General features: G+C 33.1%; 1 protein-coding gene across 3 annotated transcripts in view; it reads right to left on the minus strand.

The window, feature by feature from the left end:
- Nucleotides 1-1,793: 1,793 nt before the first annotated feature.
- The window catches only part of PKN2 (protein kinase N2), a 127,262-nt gene continuing 107,828 nt past the window's right edge, over nt 1,794-21,227 (minus strand). For all 3 annotated transcript variants that reach the window (XM_082383308.1, XM_082383306.1, XM_082383307.1), the window contains 9 exons: nt 21,120-21,195; nt 20,950-21,041; nt 14,739-14,915; nt 10,378-10,440; nt 9,049-9,125; nt 6,850-6,992; nt 2,727-2,834; nt 2,441-2,521; nt 1,794-2,353 (listed from right to left, as the gene is read on the minus strand). In XM_082383308.1, coding sequence (XP_082239434.1) covers nt 2,150-2,353; nt 2,441-2,521; nt 2,727-2,834; nt 6,850-6,992; nt 9,049-9,125; nt 10,378-10,440; nt 14,739-14,915; nt 20,950-21,041; nt 21,120-21,195 — 1,021 coding nt within the window. In that variant the 3' untranslated portion in view covers nt 1,794-2,149. The remainder of the gene's footprint in view (nt 2,354-2,440; nt 2,522-2,726; nt 2,835-6,849; nt 6,993-9,048; nt 9,126-10,377; nt 10,441-14,738; nt 14,916-20,949; nt 21,042-21,119; nt 21,196-21,227) is intronic.

A 21,227-nucleotide genomic window follows, 5' to 3' on the forward strand; every position in this document is an offset into this window, starting at 1 on the left:
TATATATTTTTAAAACTACAGAAAAAATTAGTGCTTTCTTCAGCTTAATTGTGTGAATATACCCTGCCCTCTAATTTTTTTAGTGATTGACTTCAATTAAAAAAAAAATTCTGTACACTGTGTAGTTACAAAATGCTATGTCAGTTTTTAATGCTAAACGCCTATTTTAGACATTGCTTTCTATGCATATTTGAGAACCAGAAAAGGTGAGCAGACTGTACCTCAAAAGCATTTAGTGTTTTTTTTAATGTTGTATTAACACTGTTTAAATTAAAACCAGACAATTAAGCTAAGATCCTCTACTGTCCTTCACCAAGGAAGTTAACTGGCATTTTAAAAGAATTTTAAACAACATATTGCTGCTCCCTCTTCCTATAAGATTTTCCCCCAAAGGATCATGGGTAATAATCAATTTGTAAGGAAACAGAAATTATCTCTGAACAATTTTAACTGTTCTCAGAGTACAGCAAAAACATGCCAACACACCCTGGCAAGGCTGAAATATTCATAAATGTTTTAAGCTCAATTCTCTATAAATCAATGTGCTTTCATTTTTCTCATAGGATTTAAACTTGAACAACTTTTAAGACATGAGATCATAGTGATTAAATGGTTAACTCAGTATGGTTAGTTAACAACTTGCTATTCCTGAGGTATGATGGCCCTAACATGCTAAGCACAGAATCAAAGATGTTATTATTGAACTAGGGAAAAACAATAAAGTCATAGACTAGGAGGGAAAACAATTAAAACAAAACAAAAAAACCCAAAACTCCAGGCAAGTAGAAAAGTCATGGCTTGCAGAAAGACTTTCCTATCTATAAGAGCATTAAAAAGCCACACATGGATCCTCTGAAGAGTTGTAAAAAAGTATTTGATCAAATTATTTTTGAGACTTTTGAGGTACAGCTTTAGTGTTATAATAATTTTTATAAAATATAGACTGTTTTATCAAAAATATTTATACATTCTGTTATAAAATATTGCTTTTGCCCTCAGTAACTGCCAATATAAAATCTGGATCCAGTGGCCTAAAATGTACAAATGCACTTAACGTAAATGCTGGAGTCTGAGGTGTCTGCTTGGCCACTGTACAAAAGTGATGAAGTGGTGAAATTAAATAATAAACCTACAACATAGAATACATTACAACTTGCACATATACATGTTCACAGCATGTATACAATGATAATCCCTATGTTTTAACAAAGATATAGTTCCCTTCTACAGTAGACACAAGAACAAGATGAACTAGGTTGATAAATGTACAATATCAAAAAAAGGAGTAATCAGTTCATTGATTTGGGAAGAAGGTATGACTGAACATACTGAGTATCTAGACTTTGGGAATGCATACAGGTAACAGTATCTTGGTTCAGGCTGATCATAAGTCCTCATTCTTAAAATTTTAAGTAAATGTAGATGTTTAGTTGTTTCTGTTTGTTTCAGCATAGTTGGTTTAATAAACATAATTGTTTGGCAAGTAGCTCTGTTGGAAAGCTATGAGGCTCTGTTAAATGGTTGGTAAAGATAAGGCAATAAAAATTTTCTCCTAATAAATATTGAAAATTTATAATACAAGACATCAACTCATTCTGTTAAAGAAAAAAAGCCCCAAAATGTGCACAAACTACATTTTTTGATATTACAGTAATTTCTTTACAAAAATAAGAGCATTTGCCTTATTCAAACAGAATCATACTATGTGTGAATAGTAATAGCATCCCAAGCCCTTTTTTCCTCTTTTTGTAAAATACAGCTAAGGAAAGGTAACTGATTAATTTTCCTTCCACTTAAGACAGGAGTACAGCAAAGCTAGGGACTGTAGAAGAGTGTTTTTTTTTTTTGTTTCTTCTTTTTTTAAAAAATAAGACTATTGATCCAAAAGTATTCATTTCTAATAGATTTTCATGGCCGATGTTCATTCAGCTTAAACTCCATGAAACTGCTTCCAGTGTTCAGATTTACGTTGAAAATACATTGAAAAGCCACTTTTCAAGAAGGTATTAGAATAGTATTTTTAAACACATCTTCATATGTTTAAAAAAAACTCAGAAGCTTTTGTTGGCACAGAGAGCAAATGAAGGGTTGCTATTTTTAGGAGGTCTTCTTATGAGTCAGTCTGCTTGGTTTCACAGTGTGTAGCAACTTAACACCAATCAGCAACGTAGTCAAAATCTCTGAACATTTCTTGCTCCTCTTCTGAAAGTATCCTTGGTTCTCGAGGTGGAGTCAGAATAGGTGCTTCTGAGGTAAATTCATCATCAAAATTACTAACATCTTCCCGCCCTCTAATTGTAGGTACAAACGGCGGCTTTACTTTTTTGTCCATCAGAGCACTCCAATCAATTAGCTGGATTACAAAATATAAAATGACCAGTTTAGTTTCCTACTCCTAATTGCTATAGTTTCATAAAAAATTTTAAACTTTCATACTTACTCGGAAAAATGGGTGCTTTTTTACATCCTCTGCATCTTTTTCACCAGCTCCAAGGCGCCGCTCAGGATTTCTTCTTAATAACTAACACAATATAAAGGAAGAAAGTTAATATAAAACCAGGGACTCATTGACAAGGATTCTCATAACTTGCAAAGCTTTAGATGTTTCTTTTGGTATGTGTTTGTCTAAACCATGCAACATCTATAACTGAAAAACAACTTCTAAAATTCTACTGGGAAATGTTCTTAAAAAAATTTCAGTAGTCTTATAAATCATTAATTCTTACCCTTCTCATTATTGAAATGGCTTCTGTAGATAAGAACCTTGGATACCTTACTTCATCATTTACAATACTGTCAAAGACCTCCTCTTCATCATCACCAGGAAAGGGAGACTAGAAGAAATATCCTTGAGTCAGTCAAAATGAGTTTCAATACAGTAAAATCTCATCATCTATTCAAAGATCTGAAGTACAACCAAGAACCAGACAGTGAGGAAAATAAAAGGAAAAACAAAAACAAAAAAACAGACCCACTGAAACATCAAACAAATAAGGACTACAAGAAGTCACAATAGACACACAATAGATAGGTAACTACTAACCAGAGGATACACCATATACTCTTACTGAAATCTTCTTGTGGAAAGACAGAAGGAAATGGGTAAGGCAAATACAATAATAAGTGTTACTACAGAGGGAAGCACAGACTTTGTAGAAATACATCAGGTGTGGATGTGCTTTGAATTTCACAGTCAACAGCAAATTAATGGTGGCAAAACACAATTAGAGACTGCAGGCATAATGACTGCACTAAGAAGCAACTGCCGGGACTTCCCTGGTGGCACAGTGGTTAAGAATCCACCTGCCAATGCAGAGGACACGGGTTCGAGCCCTGGTCCGGGAAGATCCCACATGCCGTGGAGCAACTAAGCCCGTGCACCACAACTACTCAGCCTATGCTCTAGAGTCCGCGAACCACAACTACTGAGTGCGCGTGCCACAACTACTGAAGCCTGCATGCCTAGAGCCCGTGCTCTGCAACAAAGAGAAGCTACCACAATGAAAAGCCCGTGCACCGCAACAAAGAGTAGCCCCTGCGGGCCGAAACTAGAGAAAGCCTGCGCGCAGCAACGAAGACCCAATGCAGCCAAAATAAATAAATAAAATTTAAAAAAAAGCAACTGCCAACAAAATTAAACTGAAAGGACCTAAAAAGCACACATTTCCAGGCATATTTAATGCTCTATACATAACAGGTCTTGGGGCAGTTCAGTAAGCAGAATATTAAGACTGTTGCTCATAATGACAATAATAATGCTGTGTCATAAAAAGTAGTTAAATAAACATTCAGTATAACAACTTGATGTACATAGGGATAAACTCTCAACTATGTTGAAAATGTGGCTACGAAATATGACTTATTACCTCAGAATTTCAGATAGCTTAGATTTGGCTGCTTGTTTCCTGTTAGGTATTAAAGAACAAGAGCCAAACAGAAAGCAGTATCAATGGGGAGAGGGATCTTTGACCTGAGGAACCTGTGAAAATGATTTCAGAACCCAACGTCCTAAAGCTGAACTGCTAATCTTATCGCTCATATCTAGGAAAATTTCAAACTTTTCAGTTATCAAAATCTTAATTTTGGTTTGATAAAACTTGGTTTTATCAAGCTTGTTGTATCAAAATCAAGTTTGTTCATTCACTCACTCAAAATATGTAAATTGAATACCTGTTATATGAAACAATACAATTTCTTTCTGGGATTGAGACAGTCAGTCAGAGGAAAATTCTCTTTCACAAGGATTCTCAATCAGAATTTCAAAGGGTAATACAAAACAATTTTGACTCCTATTTGAGAAGTCAATTTTGTATTTGAAAACTGTCACTCTATAAGTCTCTGAATAGTGAAAATATATTTTCATATCTGTTAAGTTGTTAAAGTTCTTTTTTTCTGCAAATAGATTATAAGCTAACAGTGCTAACAATGGAAGGCCAACAAATGTGTTTTAAGTACATATTAAAAGAATTCAATAGTCTGTTCAGATGTCAAGGATCTAACTCTAATATCTAAGGTTATTTTAAACCTCTCTGATATCTTCACTCTCCTTTGACACAGAGAAAGGGGACCTGATATGTTAGTTTATTCCTGGAGTTGATTCAAGTCCTCAAAACTCATACAAATACAAATTTGAAAACACATGATATATCCAGTGAGTTTTCAATCATTTGTAATAATAGAGGAATCAGATATAAACTTTAACCAAACCTCACTTTTATACACTTAAAAAAAGTTAATGCTAAAATTTCACCAATGCTATAAAATTATAAAATATATGTACCAATGAGTTTTAAGTTTAGTTCTTTTCCCAACTATCCTTTTATGGTGGTGCTAAAAAGAAATGAAATTGCAAAAAGCAATTGCTAAGAAATAGCCAGATTCACTGTCTTTTATCTCCTAGTAATTAAGAGCTTAATCAATGAGAAGTTCCTTTAAAAAATATGGAACAGGAGCTTCCTCACTTGTTCACTGCCAAATCCCCCAGACACTTTAGAATCGGAGGAAGTAGAATTAATTGGCTCTTGGCTCTTAATTCTATAGTATTTTGCAATAAACTCATTTTTTGCATGTCATCTCTAATATGGAGAGTACATTTTAAGCAAGCACATACTTTAGGTAATAAATCTCATACATAATTGAATACTACGTTTAAAAAACAAAGCAACAAAAATGTTACTTAAAAAAAAAAGTTCAAGGGCTTCCCTGGTGGCACAGTGGTTAAGAATCCGCCTGCCAATGCAGGGGACCCGGGTTCGAGCCCTGGTCCGGGAAGATCCCGCGGAGCAACTGAGCCCCTGTGCCACAACTACTGAGCCTGCGCCCTAGAGCCCATGCTCCACAGCAAGAGAAGTGACTGCAGTGAGAAGCCTGCGCACTGCAACGAAGAGCAGCCCCCGCTCGCCGCAACTAGAGGAAGCCCGCACGCAGCAACGAAGACCCAACGCAGCCAAAAATAAATAAGTAAATAAATAAAATAAACCTATTAAAAAAAAAAAAGTTCAAGTATGTCAGAGCTTATAGAAACAACTATTATGAGTACTTCTGGCGCTCATAGAAAGTAAAGACCACTGTGGATTAGGGATAAAATATATCTTTCCATCTTTATGCTTTTCTAAATAGAGGTGAAAAATTCAGATCTGAACCCATGGTCTTAAGAAAAGAAATAAATTTGGGTGGATTAAATACCCTATCCTGCAGGCAGCAAAGCACAATGGTTTACAGACAGGTTAAAATCCCAGCTCTACCATATGAGAGCTGTGTGACTTAAAGCAAGCTATTAACTTCTTTGTGCCTCTATTTATGCATCTGGAGATAAACATAAGACTACTATTGAGCTCATTAAAGTTTGCTGAAAAATTAAATGAGCTAATACTTATAAAGCACATAGAATAGTGCCTAGCACATAGTAAACATTTTAATTCGCTATTTCTTTTCCTCCTTTTCCAAGTTTCCACTCCAATTTGACATATCAAAAGGTACTGTCATTGGATGAACTAAATTCATTTATTTACTTGTTTGGTATAAGTGCCACTAAATGACAATCACAGAGCAAAACTTTAGAAATTTCTGACATTCAATAATTTAGTCATTCATCATTCAGCTACTAGTTTTTTCATGCCTAGAATGTACAAGGTTGGTCATTGGCATTAGGGAAACTGCAGAACAATGAACCAATGCAAGGTAATTTTTCTTGCATCTCAAGATCATCAAACCAATCTAAGTAATTTTCAATTACTTGTCTAAATATTTACTCTTTTTAAATTCCACCCTAATTTATCATTTCCAATAATTTATAACAAAATAGATTAGTCTCTTCTTACTGCTTTATCAATTAGATATAATTCACTGTTTTCTAAGTGGTAACAATTTCTGTATACAACTAAGTTATCCCCAGAAATTTAAGTTAATCTAAAGAAAATAGTAGGAAAACAAATGTTAATCTTTTCAATTCTACTGTATCACTTTTGAAGGTAACATTTATTTTTGACTAAAATATAGCTGACCGTTCTTTACAGGTACAGAGTACATTCCTTTTATCAGTCTTCCTGCTTTCTATTTCTTATGAAATAATCAGTTATGTATGATTGTGTTTAAAAATCATAAAATATAACCAGAGCAACACTGAAATATAAGAAACTATTTTTGAAGCATTGGTATACATTCCACAGATAATATAAAAATCTAAAAAAGATGGTGAAGGTAATATAGGATCATAGGCAATTACTAATATATATAAATATTTATAAAGCTTAAGTTCTACTTACGCAGGAGACATATTAAGTGGTTTTATAAGTGACATGCTTTGTTCTTTCAATCACGTTTCCCTTTTACCTATTTTATACTGCTTACCTCACCAACGAGCATTTCATATATAAGTACGCCAAGGCCCCACCAATCTACAGCCCTTGTATAGGATGTTTCTGTTAATACTTCTGGGGCAAGAAATTCAGGAGTGCCACAAAATGTGCTTGTCCTATCTCCAAACCCCATTCCTGAAAAAGGTAAAATTCAAATATTTGTTAGCAAAGAAAAAAATCTGGCAAAAAAAATAGAAGATATCCTTAGGAAGCAAAATTAAAGGTGTACATTTGTGCATGGTAATCAAACTCAAAATACATTTAAGACTTTAGCTAACTCGTTTTCTAAATATGTTTCTCAAAATTTAGTAATAAATTAGTCAAACATACATTCTACATATTGAAGAAAATGTCTCATTGTATTCTAAACTGCTAAAAGCACATTATACACATCATCTTATGAAAGCGGACTTGTTAGTTGGGATAGGAGGAGAGGAGCCTCAGGTAACTTATCTGCGGAGGTGACACCTGAGTTGAGTGAAGGATGAGCAGACATTAGTCAGCAAATAGAGCTGAGATGAGTGATAGTGGTGGAGAGACAAAGACTGCAAGCAGTTTATTGTTGCTGCAACAGAAAGTACTAGGCAGACAGCTGCAAGAGATCTGGCTGGAGAAGGAGGCAGGCAGATCAGGAAGGGCAATGTATATCACATCTTTGCCATTGAAGGTTTTCAGTAGCGGCGTACCATGGTCAGATTTGTATTTATATGGGCCCCTTTTGCATTTTAGCAATTACATGGCAGATTGATTTGAGGGAGAAAAAGAATAGAGACAGAAAAGTTAAAAGGCTATTAAAGTAGTCTTGTCAAAACAAGATGATGGGTGGCAGTGGTAGAGGGAAGATGAAAAACTTAAGAAATATTAAGGAGGTAGATGTCAGCACAATTTGGTGATTAACAGGATGTAGAAAGTAGTGAAGAGGAGAGAGTCCAGGATAATTCCACATTTCAAATTGGGAGACTGAGAGGATTGTGGCACCATCAACTTCAAACGAGACTGAGGAAAAGAAACTATTGCTTGTGCAGCGTTTGAGGTACCTGCTGACCAAGTAAAACTGTCTAGTAGATAGTTGACTATATATGTTAGGAAAGGAAATAATAGATTTGGAAATCATTAGAATATAGTTGCTAGTTAAAAACTGCCTGAGAAAAGCAATGGGCTAAGGCCAGACTCTGAGGAACAAAAGCATTTAAGTCAATAGTGTCCAATACCGAGAAGTAGGAAAAAAGGAAAAAAACTTTCATTAGATTCAATAATTAGGAGGTCAGTTGGTAACTGATGGACACAGATTTATAAAGTTCACTCACTAATTCATCCAATTACTTATTAATTAAGCATTCACTGAATACTTAAGATGTGCCAAGCACTATACTATATACTATGGAAAGAAAGCTGAATAAGAAACACGAAGCTACCAGAGTAGAGGGGGAGACAGACAATGTTTGCTACAATACAGTGTATTAAGTGTACCTATTTACTATATGTTAGACACTGTGCCACATACTTATCTCTAATTCTCATAATACTCCTAAACAAGAAGGATTATATACATTTTATAGCTGAGGAAACAGACTCAATGAGGTTAAAAGTAACTTGTCCAAAGACACAGGGCAAATAAGTGGCAGAGCCAGGATTCAAACTTAGGACTGTGTGGTGCCTAAGCCCATGCCCTTTACATTTTCTTATGCTACTTCTTGATTCAAATTTCCCCAGTTTACATATTTATTTACATATGTTTGTGTGTGTACACACACACATGTATAGGTACATAAAAGATTCTTGAGGCATATGCATACTTTTTTCCTATTTAAGATGTTAAAAGTTTTAAGAAGCAGGAGAGAAGTTTTTAGGCATGCATAATTTACTCTGCACAATCGCAGCAAAGCAAAAAATTTGGTGCTTAACCAATGCTTTCTTAGAGTAGAGAGAATTATTAATCATACAAAGATAATCTTATTTTTATACTATGATTTCTAAAAACCTAATCTTATTCATATTCACAGAATAAATTCTTAATAATATGATAATTAGGTTATATGAACAACCTGTAAGTCTCAATAAAGAATAAGTTAAAGTTTAATTTTTAATAAATTAAAAAATACATTTTGCTCTCCATAGACAAATTTTAAAACTTCCAAAGTACAAAGGAATAGTAATCTATTAGAAAAGGCACTTTAAAATACCCAATTACCTTCTTTGCAAAGACCAAAATCAGCAATTTTCACAAAGCCCTCTGTATCTAGCAATAAGTTATCCAATTTCAAATCTCTGTTCAGGATAAAAAAATGCAAAATGAAAAAAAAATCAATAAAATCAGTAGATAATATCAGTAAAAATATCATTTTAATAGGAGCCGTACTTTCTCTTTACTAAAAATGAATTTTTTCAAGTTATGGTTTGAGATTTAAATACTATATTACAAATGTTCATTTTCTTCCTTTTGGCAAGTTTATTACTTTACAAAAAATAATTTCTGAACATTTTCCCCGTTATGTAGAAAAGGAATAATGTATCTAAAAGAGAAATGTTTGATCTATTTAAATATATATTTTAAAGCTCAGAAGGAGTTCATGGATCTTTAACTCAAGTTTAATTAATTAATTAAGTCTTTAATTAATTAATGGCCATGCCACGCAGCTTGTGAGGATCTCAGTTCCCCCACAAGGGACTGAACCTGGGCCATGGCAGTGAAAGCGCCAAATCCAAACCACCAGACCATCAGGGAGCTCTCGGACTTGGACTAACTTTGAAGTTTGCCTACACGCCATCCATAAGAATGAATTATCAAACAAACAGTGTAAGTAAGGTATAAGGGAGCAGGTTTAACCTTCTAAGAGAATAATTCAAAATAAAGAGGAAGCTATTAAGTCATACTAAATGATTACAAATTAAGTTGAAAATATTTTATTCTTTAAGTTAAATAGGGCCATTAGGAAACAGTTATCTTGGAAACATTGTTAGAAGTTTGAATAAACTGATGTTTATAGTCTTTTAATTCTGACTGGCCTTCCCATAATTTGTCTCATCTAGACCAATGTTATTCAAAGTGTTAACCATAGACTAGTTGCTGGGCTATGAACTATTTCTAACTGGTCTGCAATTTGGTAAGGAGTTTGTGCCAGTACATAAATCAGATATGTCATCAAGTACACTGTCTAGTTGACAGCAAGGCTTAATGAAGGAAGCAAGGTGATGTTTTATAATCTGGCACAAGTGGATCAGTTGAATATAAAATATTCACCAGGATGAATATTGTTGGTAAATTGTGTTATCATAGGCCAACTTATAATTTGACTATTCTAATTAGGTAATGGGCAGAGGACCAGTAACAAAGAAGTTCATCATATAATTATTGTGTTAACCATGTCTTTCAAAATTGGAGTTTAACTTTTTTAGTGGTCAGTTATCATACGAAAGAGAAAATTAAGAAGCTGGTTAAACACAAAATATCCTTCTTAATTATCTTTAATTCTACTTCATATCAAAATAAGCAATTAGAAAATATCAAAACTTTACTTACCTATAAACAATTTTGTGTTCATGTAAATACTGCAACCCAAGAACTACACATGCAGCATAAAATCTGTTTTAAGAATTAAATCAAAAGAAGTTTAATAAATTCCACTACTCTTGAATCCCAGTTTATACTTTTATGCTTCAAAGCAGAACTCTGTAGTTAACTAATTTCACAAGTATTTATTTAGTCCTTACTATGTGCCAGACATATAAGTAAGATATGTGCTAAATATTAGGGGTAAAATTTAAAAATAAGAAAAATACCGACTCTAAAATGGAAGCCATTAACTTTGCCTGGTGGAGTCACTGAAGCCCTTGGGGTAGACATGTGATCCGGTTCTTCGAAGAAATTACAATATACCATCATAAAGGCAGAAGGACAGTATGAAAGGTAGAACTTTTGTGGGGGAAATATAGGGTATTCCCCTATGAGGGAAACGAATAGACGTGTAAAAGGCATAACCTGTTTGACAACCATAATGAGTTTGTTGTGGCTGAAGTAAAGGATAAGGAAGAAATAGCGGGAGATGCAGCTGAAAAGATAGCCTGAGATCAAGTTGTGAAGGACCTTGAATGTCATATTATGAACACAGGCATACCTTGTTTTACTGTGTTTTTACTTTATTGTGCTTCACAGACAACTGTGTTTTCTTACAAATTGAAGGTCTGTGGCAACCCTGAATGGAGCAACACCATGGGTGCCATTTTTCCAACAGCATTTGCTCACTTCAGAGCTCTGTGTCACATTTTGGTAATTCTCTCAATATTTCAAGCTTTTTCATCATTATTGTATTTGTTATGGTGATCTGTGATTTCTGACATTATTATTGCAAAAAGATTACAACTTGTTGAAGGATCAGATGATGGTTAGCATTTTTTAGCAATAAAGTATTTTTTAATTAAGGTATGTATATTAGTTTTTTTTTTTTAGACATAACGCTGTCGAACACTTAATAGACTACAGTATAGTGTAAATGTAACTTTTATATGCACCAGGAAACCAGAAAATTCACATGACTCACTTTATTATGATATTTGTTTTATTATGATGTTTGTTTCCGTATGGAACTGAACCTGCAACATCTATGAGGTATGCCTGTACTGAAAATTCTTCTCTTAGTGATAGCAAATCAAACCATTTTAATCAGGGCAGAATAATCAGATTTATGTTACAGAGAACTTTCTTGATAGTAGTATGAAGTGGAGTGGAAGTAGGTAGATATCCAGAGGGAAAAGGAACAGATAAGGCTAAAATGATAGTACAGATGAAAGATCATGAGTACCTCTAATGTAGTGGCAACAAAGAGAATAAGAGATGGATTCAAGAGAAACTTTAAAACAAGCATGATAGAACTTGGTGTCTCATTAGCTATAAAGGATGAGGGAGAGGGAAATGCTGAAGATGACTCTCAAGGTTTCCTTTTTATTGTAATGAATAGGTGGAGAAATACAGAAGTAGCCAAAGTTTTGTGGGGAAAGTGAGTTTGCCTTTAGACATATTGACCTCAAATTGCCTTGGGACAGGTGAAGAGGTCTAGAAATTGGATAAACAGGTTTAGATCTTAGAAAAACTTCAACCCAGCTAGAATATTAACTCTTGAGGGATCGGACCATGTTTGTCTTTTTCAGTGTTTAGCCTAAATGCTTAGCAAAATGCTTGATACACAATAGCCTTACTGAATAAGGAGGTAGGTAATAAATAAATGAATGAATTAAAAAATGCAGATCTGTCTTCAGTGTAGAATAGCCTATAAGGAGCCACTTAGGAGAATCAGTTCTTAATTTTACAAGTAATACATGGATATTTCCTCTATAAAATACACATAATACCCCTACCCCAAAGCACAATTTTTCATTCATCCATCTCCATCTCACCCCGACGCCACTACTATCCATAAAGGTAACTACTTTTGTTAGTTTCATGAATGTTCTTCAAACTTTTAGAATGCATTTACGTGTACATGTAGATATGTTTTGTGTTTATTTTTACAAAAATGGAACCATAATTTGGAGATTTTTAAAATGCAACTATTTATAAATATTTGATTATACATTAGATCTTATGTAATTATTTAACATAAGTTTAAAAGATTTAGCTGAAGTCCATTAAAACAAATGTGATTCTAAAATTGCTTAAGGTAGTTATTTTTAAGCAAACTTATTCTGGTGGCAAAACAATACTGTAACAATTATAAAAATACTCTGATTTCTCTTTTGTTTCATTATTTGTAAACAGATTGTCCTAATGATACTTAATAAATAACTGGGTATACTGGGTATCATCAAATCAAACCTTTAAGATAAATATTTTACAGAATCAGAAAATGAAGCTCTCAGAGAGAGTAATTTATCTAAAGCGACATAGCAGGAACACAGCAAAGCTAGGACTCAAATTAATTTCGATTCCTTCGTCTCAAGCAATAAGAATACAATGTTTGCCTAGTATATGTGAGTCACCCTTCTAGGTGTTCCACTAGTACACAGAATACACATAGTCCTCGTTGCTCCCCTTTAGTGAGGGGAGACAGACAATAAAAATGTAAAAAATAAATAAGGTGATTTCAGGTATAAAGTGCTATGGAGAATATAAAATATAAAATAGAATGGAGTGTGGCCTGATTTAGATGTTAGTGATACAGTGGTATTTTAGTTAAAAGTAATGAGGAAAGACCTCCAAAGAAATGACATTTGAGGTGAGATCTGAATGATTAGAGGGAGGTACTTTAGATATGAAGTATTGCAATAAAGCGTTTTATTCTTGTATTTCACTGGACTTGTTTCATTGGTACTATATAATTTGTACTCTCAGCAAAAATAAAAAGTTTGTTAAGGCAGAATAGGATTTTATATTTATTAAAGAAAAGGCATAACAAAACAAATTCCCAAGGCAGTTAGCGCACGGCTAGGCGTAGTCTAGATGCCTTGCTTTTAATTTTTAAGTATTAATTTTTAAATATGCAGGGAATGAATTATTAGTAGCCTTCTATTATTTTGTGGCTTTTGCCTCCTTTTCTGAAAGCTTCACTATCCATCAGAACTAATGCCCTAGTACTACTATCTGCTGTATTATACTTCTGATGGTTATGATGAGAATCAAATAAAGGAATGAAAGTAAAAATGTTACACAAATGTCAGTTGTCAGAATACAGACAAGTGATAAAAATTCAATAGTAAACTCAATAAAGTTTTACTACTGATTTATGATTTGGGTTATGTTTTGCAGGTAGAATTTGGATGTTGCATGTAAGGAAAAAAGAGAATCAAGAATGACTCCCTGTGTTTTGGCTTGAACAACTGATAGATGGTATTGCCATTTAATAAGAGAGAAGCCTAGAAGAGTAACAGGCTGGGAAGTGGTGGGTGAGGTGGGGGGAAATGGGAAATATCAGGCGTTCATTTTGAGATGTTAAACAAGAAATACTTATTAGCCATATAAAGGGAAGAGTCAAGTTGGCTGCTGAATGTTATTGGAATTCGAAGTTTAGGTAAGAGGTAAGGGCTGGAGATATAAATTTAGTAAACACCTGCATATACAGTGTAGCTATTAAGAGCATTTTCCTAGGTTCAAATCCTAGCTCCAACACTTAAGAGCTATAAAACTGGGATAACAACAGGGAAAGAATATATATAATTATGTTTAATCACAAATGTTTGCTATTATTTATTCCTTTGCATCTGAATAAGCAAAACCTTCATATAATATCAAATTCAAAAACTACAAAAAGGGTTATAGTGATAAATTAAAATATTTAACACAGTACCTGACATCCTGTAAGCGTTCAGTGAAATATATATTTTAAACAGTATACCCAGTTATTTATTAAGTATCATATCTGGATTCTATGTCTTTCATTGGAGGCGATACGCATACCACTTTCTTTTATTTTCTTTAGAGATACTGTAAGCACATGCAAGCAAACACTTAAGACATACTCTTTTAAATTACCCTTTAAAATGCAAATACAAATATTTCACACAAATATATAATACAAACTCTTCTACATTTTCTTTTTTCACTTAACAATGTACTTTGAGTATAGTTAATACTTAAAGCCATGGTCCTAGATGGCATTCCCTAGGGAGAAAATATACTGGAAAAAAAGAAGAGATTTTACTAAAATAAACCTAAATTGTATATCTAAATTATCAAGTGTGATTTAGGGTAATCCATGAAATTTTCAACATGAACAACAGAGAAAAATAGATAACATTTATTTATGGCAAAAAGGTAAGTAAGGAGTTCTAATATTCCTTCATCTATTTTCCATATGAAGGAAAAAAATAAATCTAAAATTCAGAGAGCATTTTTTCCCTCCCAGAAAGAAATCAGTCATGAAGAAACTCAGAGAAATGCTAAATACTCACACAGCTCTTGGTTCAGAAAAGACATCAGTATGAATGTGCATCATTAGGTCCCCACCGGCAGCATATTCCATTACAAAGCAAACATGCTCTTTGGTTTGGAAACATGCAAAAAGGTTCACCAAAAAGGGATGCCTTACACTATTCACAGTTTCAAAAATTCTTTTTTCACACATCAGGCTGTAAGAGAAAACATTTAAAAATCACTGGTATATTTTTTTTAAAGTTCTAGTTGGAAATAACATTCTTTAAAAATTACTAAACTCTAAAATATGCAAAGTTCTTAATCATTATAACTTTAAAACCATAATATGTGTCCTAGTTCTGCTATAAATGCTTTGAAAAATTTGGGCTACTTGATATATATAACTTTAATAGAAATATATTAATGAAAACTAAATATGATTAGCATGACAAAGTTCACATTGATAGTATCAGAGCAGCACACATATGGCTAGTGGTAATAGTTAATAAAAAAGGCTTAATTGGGAGTGAATTGTGCAAATTTTTCAGGAATTGGTCAGAGGATTTAGCAATCTAAAGCATAATTTTAAAATACATATTTTGTGATCAAGGCAATTTCAAGGACAGTATATACTTATAATTCACAAGCTATGGTATCCAAATATTCTATTATATAATATATGAAGCTGAGAGGTAAAGATACACTGCATAAAATTTTAATTGAAAAGGCTAACTGGAAAATAAAGAAGTTACATGGAGAATTCTATAACATACTTCAAGGAAGCTCCTGGAGAATGATACAATTTATCTATAAAATCTATAGCTATCACAGGTTTCCCTGTAAGAACTCTTACAAGCTGCTTAAAAGAACAGCGGTCAAACTTACTGACTCTGAAACAATTTCGCCTAAATAACAAAAAATACCACTCTTCTTCCCCCTGAAAATATTTAGTAAATCAACCTGACTTAAAACTCAAAGCAGACATGTACACACTGCTATATTTAAAATGGATAACCAACAAGGACCTACTGTATAGCACAAGCAACTCTGTTCAGTACTATGTAACAACGTAAATGGGAAAAGAATTTGAAAAAGAATAGATACATGTGTATGTGTAACTGGGGAAAAACCAAAAAAAGAAAAAAAAATCTAAACAACAACAACAAAAAACACCTCAAAGCAGAAGAAAACCAGGTCAAATATTATTCAGATACAACTTGGAATTAACACTTTAAGCACCTGATCAAAATAAATATACCTACAGATGTATTTTATTAACAATTAGATTACATTTATGTTTCTAATACAAAATAGGCATTTTTGTTTGTTTTTGAGACTGGAATCAAAAATTGACATTGTTTGTTGAAAAGCATTAATAATGCTTTCATTTTTAAAATTAAAGAACTGCTTAGATGTGTGTGTGTGTGTGTGTGTGTGTGTGTGTGTGTATTTGGTTATTGATTTCAAAATACCAAACCAAAATTCTAATGTTAGAAGGAGGTAGACCCATTCTCCTTTCTTTTGGATGTCTTCAGAGTTAATTTTAAAAAGGTTAATTTAAAGATTAAAGCATTTGTTTGGGTATCCAGATTATACTGCTATGACTCAAGAAAATTAAATAGAATTTTGAAAACATTTAAGAGTATACCTGTTGTGTAGAAGGAACATGGAATTTTTATTGCTCTGTTAATATAGTTGTATTCTGAATTATGAACTAAAACACCTGTTCAGTTTTAAATACTGACAGTAAATGCAGCTGTTATGAAATAGTGTTTAAACTCCATTTAATATGGTCACATTCTAGATGAACTCTTACCCTCTTATTTCACCCAATCTGTTTACAACTTTATATATACTCAGAAACAGAAAGCCCCACTGTAATTGTTTCTAAAGCGTTGGGCTTATGTCTACATACATTTGCAAGGTTTCTAAATGTTACTACAAATTAAGTCACTATTAGAAATAAATACACAGAAGATTAGAAAGAACAGTTAACAGCTTTGACTTTATCACCATTTAAATTTATTGGAAAACAATGTCCAATTGGGCAAGATCTGTAAGACAGATTCTAAAACAATTGATTTACTATGTGAATCTTAATTTTGGCTAATGAGGATAAAATATTCAGATGAAATAAGACAAACTGGCAAGATGTTTTGGGCTCAACTAGATGACAAACGTGGCCTCTTCACTATGTATGGTTTATGGGTGAATTACTAATCTATTATGGGTGAATTACTAATTCTCAACTGGGTAACTATAAGGTTAGACCTGTGTTGAACATGTAAATGGTCTAAAGGATTAACCAGAATTCCTCTTAAAATGGTTTTAATGCCATTCATAGAATTGTTTGATGAGGACTGACAATATTGATGACGGCTGGATAGATGTCTTAGGACTATTAGGTAAAGGAGGAAGGATCTTTATAGACCCCAACAGGAACAATAATTTTAATTTTAAGCATTATACAGCACACCAGAAAGCTGCTCCAGAAGTCTTTAACTTTTCCCAACCTAATCTAAATTGTGTATCCTCCTTAAAAGTCTATGAAACAATCCAACCTTATTCAAAACTTCAAACTTTATTCATTCTGTCCAGAACATTTTCCTCTATCTTGTCATTTCTCTCCTCTCCATGTTCCCAAGTATCTTCCATCTGCCAAAGATCAGCACAAATCCAATCTTCTTTACAAGGCCTTATCTAAATCCACCAGCACATCTTCATTTGATGTTCCCCCTTTTATGAGCTGCGATTGTCTATATTGTTCAGCTTAAACTCAAACATATCTAATCTGTTTTATTTATATAACTAATGTATTAATGTTTTATCTCCCTAAGTGACTAGTTTCATTCTAACATTTTTTGGTGTACTTCCTTCAGTACATTATTAGACATGATAGAAACTTAAAAACTATATAAACAGTTATTTTGGTCAGTGGAAAATTACAACATTAATAAGGCTAATCTTAGGATTAAATCATATATACGTATATATGATATATATAGAAAATCTGGCTAGCTGTGTTTTTGTTCTGCAACTACAAAAATATACTTCCAAGTCTATTCTGTTGTTTTGAAATGTGAACTGGTAAGAAAAGGAAGCTGAGTGAGGAGGCATAACAGTAACACACATTTAACATTCCTACACAGGAGTGGGGTAAGATGGCACTCAGAAAGAAGTTCAACTAATGGTAGGTGGAAAACGTGATCTTTGTACATGAATTACATTACTTTGAAGTTAGTGCATAATTTGTGTTCCTTTAAAAAGATGTAGATTTGTGATTACCAGAGATGGGGTGAGGGGAGGGGAAATTGGATGAAGGCAGTCAAAAGGTACAAACTTCTAGTTATAAGATAAATAAGTACTAGAGATATAATGTACAATATGATAAAGTTAACATTGCTGTATGTTATATATGAAAGTTGTTAAAAGAGTAAATCTTAGGGCTTCCCTGGTGGTGCAGTGGTTGAGAATCTGCCTGCCAATGCAGGGGACACGGGTTCGAGCTCTGGTCTGGGAAGATCCCACACGCCGTGGAGCAACTAGGCCCGTGAGCCACAATTACTGAGCCTGCGTGTCTGGAGCCTGTGCTCCGCAACAAGAGAGGCCGCGATAGTGAGAGGCCCGCGCACCGCGATGAAGAGTGGCCCCCGCTTGCCGCAACTGGAGAAAGCCCTCACATAGAAACGAAGACCCAACACAGCCATAAATAAATAAATAAATAAAATAAAAATAATTAAAAAAAAGAGTAAATCTTAAGAGGTCTCATCACAAGGAAAATACTTTTTTTCTTTCTTCAATTTTGTATCTCTATGATGTTCACTTAGCTTATTTTGACAGTCATTTCATGATGTATGTAAGTCAAATCATTACGCTGTACACCTTAAACTTATACAGTGCTGCATGTCAATTATATCTCAATAAAACTAGAAGAAAAAAAACCAAACCAAATAACAACAAAAAACAAGTTGATTTAGAATTTTCTATAAGTAAAATAATAAAATTCACACTAGAAAGAGGAAATTTAGAAAGGAAAACTGTCATTAAGAACCATCAAGTATTTCAGAAACAACTATAGGAAAAAAAACCCCCACTGATATGCAATAACATCGAATTCTATGGATCTATTAAAAGGATGAGCTAGAAAGTGGATATAAAAGATTTCTGCTTAGTTGTTTACTATTCAGACTTGCAAGTTATATAACTTTTAAAAACATGCTGGTCTGTTTCCTTATTTTCTAAATTAATTTTTTTTCTTGCCTTCCTCTAATTGCTCTTTTTTTTTGCTGCCTTCCTCAAAGTCCTCTAACAGTGAGTTTTATTTCTCACTCTGAATTTTACATTTCTCTGTTTTTCTGGTTCTACTGGAGATTATTTTACTTCCATGTTACTGAATACATGGATTTATAACTGAAGTTAGATGAAGATCACTCATCAACTTTTCACTAAGGCTGGATTAATTTTAAGTAGGGGTAATGTCCCAGGTTCTGGCTAAAGCTTCATCCTCTGATCTGGACATTCTTCTTTAATAGTAATATTAATATTATTCTATCTATATTTAATTAGAAAGTTTTTTCCTACAGAGACGTGGCTCAAAGTAGTAACAATGTAGCAGAAAGTTATATAAACCACCAAGTAATTACCACTTTCCCATTATTAACTGCGGTAGTACCAGTCTCCTATTATTTTAGGATATAAATGAATTTACCATATATGAATCTGGAATAAAGCAAACATTCTTCCAGAAAAGAAAAACATTTGACCTTACTATTATTGTAATTAAAAACAAACTGACAGTGTAATTAAAGGTTTGCTTTAACTACTTATGTAACAGAAATATACAGTTGTTAGCATATACTATAGTGTTCAGAATATTTCATAAATATTATGCAAAATCCTCTCTAAGTAGTTTTAGATCAGAGAAGAGTTTATTTTGATATAATTGAGAAGTATGAGAAATGGATAAAAAACAAATAGGCAAATCCAAAAGGAAAATATTATTTTATATAAAGGAAACCCACATCTTTTAAGATCTATCCTAATTCTAAGAACTTCCCATATCATGGAAAAATATTAAAAATAGCAATTTGATATATCTATATGGCACTTAATACAATTCGGTAAGGCAAGTATTACCAAAAAATATATTTTAAAAATATGTGGGTTAAAAAAAAAAAAAAAATGTGGGTTAACTGAGGCTCAAAGATGTTCAGTGAATTGCCCTGGGATCAAATCATTAAGTAAGAAGGAACAATCAGAACTAGAGAAGCCTTCTCACTGATAATCACAGGCTGTTCTCATTATACAGGGCTGTCTTCTATTAATATCAACTGGTGCTTCCTTAAACTGGTGGTTTAAGAAAAATACTACTTCTTCTAAATATCAAATGAAAGCCTCATTCTGTAATAAATATGCCATTTTATTATACAATAATTTCCATGTTGAACCACTCTATTAATTTGAGATAGTCTTTTTAAAGTGTATTCTCTAACCTAATTACAATATTATCTCCAAAATCCTTACATTTCAATAATTGTAGATCAAGAGGTATCCGTATCAATTTACACCCAGAAATGTAAGATGCTGTGGTCAAAAAATATCATTTTCAGAAATATAGAGCAAAAAATAGATGTAGGTGCATTTTCAAAAGCAGAATATATTAACCATTCAGTTAACTGAAGATTATTTGTAAATGACATCTATTACTTCTGTAGTATGAACAGGAAATAGCCTCACCCAACCGCAGATGTGTAACAGTTCCTATTCCATATAAACGGTTTAACATTTCCAAGTAAAAAAACTTATTAGAATTAGTTTAAACATTTCATCATCTTTCCTTGGTATTCACTCAGCAGTAAAATGTCTTAAGAAGGGGAAGAGGGAGTTAGCTAGAAAGAAAACCATTTAATTAATGCCTACCTTATGCATTAATTTATTTAGTTTCTTTACTTATTACAGTTGACCCTTTAACAACACAGGGGTTAATCTGTGTATAATTTATAGTCAGCCCTCTGTATCTGCAGTTCCTCCACATCTGTGGATTCACCAACCATAGACCATGTAATATTGTAGCATTTACTGTTGAAAAATATCCATGTTTAAGTGGACCCATGCAGTTGAAACCCATGTTATTCAACGGTCAACTGTATTAGGAAAATAGAAAGTTTTGTTGTTGCAATACATACACTGATTTTTCACAATAAGCTACATTTTCAGAAAAATAAACAATTTCATTTTTAAAAAACTAACCTGTCTACTTCATCTCGAGCCACAATGTCTCCTTTCTTTAAGGCTTTTATAGCAAACATTTCATTAGTGTGTTTATATTCAGCCAAAAGCACCTGAAATGAGATTAAAATAATTATTTCCCATGTGAGTTATTACTTTTGTAGGCATTCCAAGAAAATTTAAAAGATTACCTTTCCAAAATGTCCTCTACCCAAGACAGCACAACACCGGAAGTCTTGTAGATTAAACTGAAACATTTGTTGAGATCTGAAAACAGTAATGTCAATCAAAATAAGGCA

The sequence above is a fragment of the Balaenoptera borealis genome (genome assembly GCF_965194805.1).
Source record: "Balaenoptera borealis genome assembly, chromosome: 1".
Taxonomy (NCBI): Eukaryota; Metazoa; Chordata; class Mammalia; order Artiodactyla; family Balaenopteridae; genus Balaenoptera; species Balaenoptera borealis.